Source organism: Lithobates pipiens, unplaced genomic scaffold (genome assembly GCF_037356315.1).
Source record: "Lithobates pipiens isolate NorthernLeopardFrog02 unplaced genomic scaffold, aLitPip1_a1.2 Scaffold_19, whole genome shotgun sequence".
In the NCBI taxonomy this organism is placed as follows: Eukaryota; Metazoa; Chordata; class Amphibia; order Anura; family Ranidae; genus Lithobates; species Lithobates pipiens.
The window spans coordinates 337,377,185-337,385,534 of NW_027507764.1; the positions used below are offsets into that span (position 1 = coordinate 337,377,185).

At 41.7% G+C, this 8,350-nt stretch overlaps 1 protein-coding gene across 1 annotated transcript in view; it reads left to right on the forward strand.

Annotated features, from left to right (window-relative positions):
• The window catches only part of GMDS (GDP-mannose 4,6-dehydratase), a 762,090-nt gene extending 754,800 nt beyond the window's left edge, over positions 1-7,290 (forward strand). Inside the window, exon 12 of the mRNA XM_077492101.1 lies at positions 6,896-7,290. Within this exon, the coding sequence (XP_077348227.1) occupies positions 6,896-6,958 (63 nt within the window). The 3' untranslated portion in view covers positions 6,959-7,290. The remainder of the gene's footprint in view (positions 1-6,895) is intronic.
• The last annotated feature ends 1,060 nt before the right edge of the window (positions 7,291-8,350 follow it).

The window sequence follows — 8,350 nt, forward strand, 5'->3', positions numbered from 1 at the left end:
TGCCACACTCTCTCCCTCCCCCCCATGCCACTCTCTCTCCCTCCCCCCCCATGCCACTCTCTCTCCCTCCCCCCCATGCCACTCTCTCTCCCTCCCCCCCATGCCACTCTCTCTCCCTCCCCCCATGCCACTCTCTCTCCCTCCCCCCCCATGCCACTCTCTCTCCCTCCCCCCCATGCCACTCTCTCTCCCTCCCCCCCCCCCCCCATGCCACTCTCTCTCCCTCCCCCCCCATGCCACTCCCCCCCCCCCCAAATTCCACTTTACCATATATTCACCCATTCAAGCCCGATAAAGGTATAGGATCTCAGTGAGCAAAATCGCTGTTTCAAGTTTCTTTAAAAGAGAGAAAAAAAATAAACAAAAGGAGGAAAAAGGACCTTGCTCTGTCATGAATGACTGGAAACTAAAAGAAACAAATCATGTGCAAAGCTGTATTGCAGCACTGAACTGAAATAGAAAGGATCAGAATTACAAGTTATCTTTTGGAGATTTAGAATGGATGCATTTTTTTTTTTTTAGAAATCATCTTTATCACAAGTTACTAAGGGACCATTTACAATGGAATTTGATATGTTAATTACAGTAGTTTTAAACCCTAGCTGCAAAAGTTAATTTCCCCTTTGGCAGCACAGTACTATGAATTATTGTAATTTTCTTTACCGGTATTTTGCCCTAAATACTCACTTTCTCTAATACATAAAGCTCCACGTCTGCTCACAGCACTTCCTTAAAATCCCAGTTGGGAAACGTACACTGCTTATATCTTGCAACGGTAAGGTGGGCTACTGTATCAGGACTACATGTCCCATGATATTTTGTGGTCGGCCATTCATGTGCCTAACCGCATTTAGCTTCCACTGGTTGCTTTATGGTGCCTGTGCTTGTCCGTGCACAGTCCTGTCTGCGAGCGAGCATATGAGGGTGGCTTCAGGGAGGTCTTATAAGCCAATAGAGCAACCTTCTAGGCAGAAATCAATGGGATACACTTTTGATGATAGATTGTCCTGCGAGGAAGTGCTAAGAAAAAGAACTGCAAAAACAGACGTACTTGAGGTATGAAAATAAATATAAATTTTTACAAGGAGGGTTTAACTGCTTGCCGACCATCCACCACCATTATACTGTGGCAGTTTGGTACGGCTGCACGAATCGGCGTAGGTGTTTGTCGGCTGCTTTAAGAGATATAGGGGGCATGAGCCCACAATGCCAGAACTGATGTGCATGCCTGGTGGCCGTGATGTCCTCTGGCGACCCGCAATCGCTCCTCAGAGCCAGAAAGGGGATGTGAACAGACAGATCCCCGTTCTGTCGGGGAAGTAAAGAGAAATCTGCTGTTCCTATTGATCAGGAGCAGCGACCTCTCTCTTTCTCTCTCTCTCTCTACTCCCCGTCAGTACACTCCCCTCACAGTTAGAAACACCTCCCTAGGGAACACTTAACCCCTTGATCGTCCCCTAGTGTTAACCCCTTCCCTGCCAGTGACATCTTGTATAGTAATCAAATCAGTGGCTATTTTTTTGCTCTGATCACTGTATAAATGTCACTGGTCCCAAAAAAGTGTATGATCTGTCTGCCACAATGTCACAGTCCCACAAAAAATCACTGATCACCGTCCTTATTAGTAAAAAAAATTATGAAAATGCCATAAATCTTTCGCCTATTTTGTAGACACTATAATATTTGTGCAAACCAATCAATATCCCCTTATTGCGATTTTTTTTTTTTTTTTTTGCCACAAATATGTAGAATACTACATATTGGCCTAAACTGATGAAGACATATTTTTTATTTTGGATATTATAGCAAAAAATATATATATATTTTAAATTGTTGCTCTTTTTTTGTTTATAGCGCAAAAATAAAAATCAAATACCACAAAATGAAAGCTGTAGTTGTGGGGGAAAAAAGACATAAATTTTGTTTGTATACAGCGAAGCATGACCGTGCAATTATCAGTTAGAAACTCTGTGCCGTATTGCAAAAAATGACCTGGTCATTAATGGGGTAAATTCTTCTGGGGCTGAAGTGGTTAATAATACTTTGGGTTAAAAGTTATGGTGAGAAGGGACTAAAGCAATCAAAAACCTTCACTGTTATTCATGCGTAGCACAGTAAAGCTTTCTTAAAACGGAAGGTATTCATATGTTTTATTCCATCATATTTTACCAAAAATTTGAGTAGTATTCTTCATTTCAGGAAATTGAACAAAGCCCACGACAATCATAATTGTACCCTGTTGGCCAGATGCACATCAACGTTGCATTAGTCCCTTCTCACCATACCCTTTATTATTTTGTCTTGTTGGGTCCCAAACTTTACTCCATAGAAGCCATGTTTTCCCATACACCGCTCTGCCTGAAACAACTGTATGAAGTTTGGAATAAATGGCTTTATAATATTAGCTATACTTGAACTATACATTAGCAGTTATGTAGAGACACACTAGTGGGGAAAAAAACTACCGTATTTTCCGGCGTATAAGACGACCTTTTACATGTAAAAAAATTGGCCAAAAAGCAGGGGTCATCTTTTATACGCCGGGTCAGCCCCTCGGATGGCTGCTTGGTGTTCGGTAATACTGTATGTAGCTTCAGCTACATACAGTATATACCGCTGAGCCAATCCTGGTGAGCGATGTATTCAAATGAATACAAAGCCTGCTCGGATTGGAGTAACGACCTCTGCCAATCTGAGCAGGCTACTCTGTAGCCTGCTCGGATTGGCTTGGAGAGTCAGAGAGGTGCGGGCTGATGATGTTACAGCCTCTGCCAATCCAAGCAGGCTTTGTATTCATTAATAGAATACATCGCTCGCCGTGATTGGCTCCAGCAAATGTAGGAAGAAGGAAGAAATATGAAGCCACAGAAGCCTCGAAAGCCGGGTCGTCTTATACGGTAAGTACAGTTTTAAAAGCGTTTTTGTCCTGTAAGATTAGGGGGTCGTCTTATATGCCGGCTCACCTTATACACCGGCAAATACGGTATAGACTAGAAAGTCAATTTCCACTTTAAAAAATTTTTTAAAAAAAAGTCCTTGTGCAGCTTCTCGTGGTTAAAAATATTGGATTCTGCTAGATTTAGGAGTGGCAATTATTATTATAGATTTTGCTGCCTTATTTTCTTCATAGCCAAAATGAGTGGATGGGTTTCTTTGAACAACTTTATAAATAAGCACCTCTGTTAAAACAAATATTTCCTGGAATAAAATTTGAATAGCAATTTTACCAGTAACAAACGGATCCTTTAATATGACATTAAATCTGCTCCTAAAGACCAACTTTGCAATGCACAATTTGCATATGCCCTTTATAATATAAACCTAGTGCAGTTTCAGGAAAACTTTCTGTCTAGGGGAAAAAAAAGTGCAAGTTGTCAAGACTTATAACTGTCATATACATATGGAAAAAAAACCCTGTGTGTGGCCACCCCTGATTCTCTCAGCTTGTCATAGATGTCAGTCCTGTCTTCAGGTCTAAGCTATCTTGTCAGTCATGATGCAATAGGGAACATGGCCACAGGCGTAGCATGACCTCCTATAACTCCCAGTAAACCTAATACAAGATGTACACCAACTTTTTTAAATTGCTCTAGCTTATTATAATTAAAAATCGTGCAATATTGGCATGCTTTGCAGATTCAAAATTCTTTTTTTTTTAGAACTATACCAGAGGTTGTCCTTGAAGCGTAATTAGACCAAAAATCTAAATATAACATATTGTAGATTAGCAGTGATTGGATGTGTTGGCTGCATTCCTTTTCCATATGGTGATAGCAAGCAGGTAGGGTTATTTTAGTGCAGAAAAATTGCATTTCTCTTCTGCAATAAAGAGCCTACCTGCTGACAGTTTTTGAAAGCAGAATTTTTATTCTACTTTAAATGGTTTGTCTTAGCTTTCCAACTGCCACTTTTCAAGCCCCCCCATCCCCCACTTATGCTTACCCAAGTCCAATCTCAATTCAGCACTGTGTACAAGAGCATCAGCTCTTTGTTCTCTCCCTTCTTATAGGCTCAGAGCCAGTGAGGAGGGAGTGGGTTAAGCTGTGCTCTGTGTCTATGGACACACATAACCTGCTCGGGAGCAAACCAACGTGAGTGCCCACATAGCAAGTGCCGTGCTTTGGTGAGCAATTGACAGGGGGCAGGAACCAGGAGCGCCAGCGGGGGACCTGAAAAGAGGAGGATCAGTGCTGCTCATGGACTGCTGACACGTTTAAAAAAAAAAATGTAGCTTTGCAATCACTTTAACAACCTCCTGCCCGCCATATAGACTATTGGCGGCATGGTGGCGCTCTAGTTTTGGAACAACATCATATGACGTCGCCCCAGTGTCACCATGCTCGCACACATCCACAGATGCACATAGCATGATGATCATTGGCGCTGTGTCCCAGGGACACAGTGCTACCCTGATCTTGGTAAAGGGCAGATGAAGAGATTTTCTACCCAATCACAGCTGATCACATGTAAACCAGGCAATGCCGGTTATCGGCTCTCTTCGCCTCACACTGACAGCATGTGAGGAGAGGAGAGCCGATCAGCAGAATTTCCTCACAGGGGAGACCTGATCCCAATTAGCAGTGCAGCCCCATCCGTGATGCCAATCTGTGCCCATTACTGATGCCAGTCTGTGCTGCCTTTCAGTGCCACCTATCACTGCCTCCTCATCTGCGCCCATCAGTGTAGCCTCATCAGCGCACATCAGTGAAGGAGAAAATTTACTGATTTGCAACATTTTCTGACAAACTAAGAATTTTTTTTTTTTTCAATTTTCAGTGGTTTTTTTTTTGTTTTTTTTTAATACCACCAAAAGAGAGCGCAATTTGTGTGAAGAAAATTATAAAAATTTAATTTGGGTACAGCGTTGCATGAACGCGCAATTATCATACAAAGTGTGACCGAGCTGAAAATTGGCCTGGGCAGGAAGGGGCATAAAAGTGTTCGGTGTTGAGGTTGTATATATTTGGATTCCTTCATAGTATGTGAAGCATCTGCATTGTTCACGGGGTAGTAATTGAAGCTTTATCAAAGATGAATGCTAGAACAGGGGTTGACAAATTTGCTTGGAATCTAGGAGCCAGCTTAAAAAGTTAGGAGCCAGGTCCGTGACGACGATCCGGACCTGTCCCTGGCCTGACATGGAGACGAGTGAGGGGAAGATAGCAGCGCCGTCGCCGCCCCCCCGTCTCCAAGTCATTGCCCATAGCTCTTAGAGGGACATTTTATTTTTTTCAAATGACAATTTTTTTTTCAATTGCATTTTAGTGTAAATATGAGATGTGAGGTCTCTCTGACCCCAGATCTCATATTTAAGAGGACCTGTCATGCTTTTTCTATTACAAGGGATTTTTACATTCCTTGTAATAAGAATAAAAGTGGCACAACATTTTTTTTAAAAGAACAGTGGAAAAAAAAAAGTTAAAATAAAGCAGAAAAAATAATTTTTAAACGCGCCCTGTCCTGCCCGCATATAAAAATCGGTGTTCGAACCACACATAGGAGGTAGCGCCGTGATCGGTAGAGCGAGAGCAATAATTCTACCCCAGACCTCCTCTGTAACTCAAAACGTGCAACCTGTAGAATTTTTTTAAACGTCGCCTATGGAGATTTTAAAGGGTAAAAGTTTGTCGCCATTCCATGAGCGGGTGCAATTTTGAAGCGTGACATGTTGGGTATCAATTTACTCGGCGTAACATTATCTTTCACAATATAAAAAATAATTGGGCTAACTTTACTGTTGTCTTATTTTTTTATTAACTAAATTATTTTTCCCAACAAAAGTGCGCTTGTAAGTCCGCTGCACAAATACGGTGTGACAGACAGTATTGCAACAACCACCATTTTATTCTCTAGGGTGTTAGAATAAAAAATATATATAATGTTTAGGGGGTTCTAAATAAAGGGAAGAAGAGGCAGGTAATATAATACAGGCAGAGGAATCTTCATTAACATTGCTGGTTTGTCATACCAACGGCGACCACAAGAGGGCGCCAGATTCCATAAGGAATCATAGGACCGCAGAAGGCCTCAAAGCCGCGGCCTAAATTTTCGGCCGCCGGCGGAACGGCCCGACGCGATCACGCTGGGGGGTCCACAGACACAGGATACCCCCAGCTGTGCTGCCCCAGGCGCGAGGTCGCTATTTCTAGTCGCCAATGCAACCTGGCGACCGGGTTTTGTCGAGCCCTGTGCTAGAATATTGATCGTTTTTCAGAGTCCTTTGCTAAATCGAGTGCTATTCCACAGTTCATAGAAAACCGTTGGTCTTAATAAAGTTACAGGATAGGCTTATTTTTTTATTTTTTTATTAGAGCGCTACTGTAAGAATTCTTGTGACAACAATCTCTACTGTATGTACCGAGCCTGTATGTATTAACTTTGTAGGGCTGAATGGAACATTAGAAACTGTAATTTTATGTACCAGCAGCTCTTCTTACTTGTGTATTATTTTTTCAAATTAATCTGATCCAATCATTGTGATAATAAAAAATATATTGCATTTTTTTTTTTTTTTTTTGGGAGATGGGAAGGGGGGTTGTAACAAATGTGCAGAAGGAAGCTGTATTTGCTTATTACATTTAAATGCAGGGATTTTTACCTGTTACTCTCAATACAAGTCTGATGAGTTATTGGAGATGCCACTGCCGACTGCAGGATTTAAGACTTTTCTAAGCATAATTTAATTACCTGGTAAGTCACTTACTTGGAACCTGCATGGAGCTATTGAAGTCTGTACAGTCTGAATTCTGTCCTACATGCATGTTCCAATTCAATGACCCACTGGGGTGTCTTTTGCAAGATAATATACAGATGACCATCTTGGTGAAATGGCCAATATGCAGTATGAATGTAAATGCGAAATGTTGTGAACTAACATCCTCTTCTGTTATTTCAGGAGCTGGTAAAGGAGATGGTAGTATCAGATCTTCATCTAATGAAAACCAATCCCAATGCCTAAAAAGGAAAAATGTCCTCCACTTGCGTCTGTCAGAGCAGCCAGTGCTAGCTTATTCCGTCTAATCACTTCTCTACAAAAAGAATTCTAATATCTATTATTACATTTACTTGTGTGCATGACTGTGCACAATGTTTAGAAGTCTGTTGGAAAATTTACTGGGCATTCTGTTTCTTTTGTTATTTTGGGCTTTATTTTGCAATCTATTCAATGCTGCTGTATTGTGGGGAATTTTTGTATTGCACGTACTAGAGTCTGATAAAATGACGAATATGATCTTTTTCTATATCTTTGACATGCCTCTTGTTTCTCAATAAATTGCATTTCTATGAAAAGTTTGATTTCTAGTATTTTTTTTTTACTCTGCCTACTGCATTATTTCATGCTTAAAAATAGAGTTGAAGTGTAATAGAGAGAATGACCTCCCTTGAAGAAAACTGTTGGCTTTAAAAAGCTTTTATAAAGCTTAAAGGGATTGTAAAGTGAATTATTTAATTTTTTTTTAAATAACAAACATGTTATACTTACCTCCACTGTGCAGCTCGTTTTGCACAGAGTGGCCCCGAACCTGCTCTTCTGGGGTCCCTCTGCGGCTGTCTCGGCTTCCTCACGCAGGTGCTTCTCACGTTCATGCGAGCTCCCTCGCATGGTGAGAAGCATCTGCGGGCACGCTCTCGTGATACAGCCGGCGGCTATAGCCGCTTGCTGTATCACACGGCCCCGGTGCTCCGCGTCAGTGGATGTGATTGCAAGCAGCGCGAGCCAATGGCTGCGCTGCTTTCCATCCATCCACTCCAGCTAATCGGCGGCCAGGCTGAATGGTGGAAAGGACGTCGGGGGACAAGCGCGGGACTTTTGAGGGGTGAGGTAAGTAAAACGGGGGGCTGGGGGCTCAGGCGCTGTCAGATGTTTTTTCACCTTAATGCATAGAATGCATTAAGGTGAAAAAACATTTACCTTTACAACCCCTTTAAACTGGACCATGCTTAAAAAATAAAAAAAAGTGAAATTGCTTACCCTATAGTCTGGCTTCTGGAAACTTCACCTTACAGCACCATGAGATGCTTGGAGAATGGGATGCCATATTCTTATGGAGTCTTTTTTGCATAATTTGGGATTCTATTATACCATGAAATTTCAAGGACCGCTTTAAAGCAAATATTTTCTTTGGCCATATTGGGCAAAGGAATAGGTTCACTTTATAACTGGTGCACTAAACCTAACCCTGGGCTAAGGTTAAAAAAAAAAAAATGACAGTCCAGTGACAAATGTCTAAGAGGGGACTGCCCCTTACTTTGGTAAGATTTCCTCTCCGTTCCTGTTGCATCTTTGGGACACAAGCAGCAGAAAAAGTTTCTAACTTTTCTCTACTCTATCCAAAACTAGTAAGTGTCT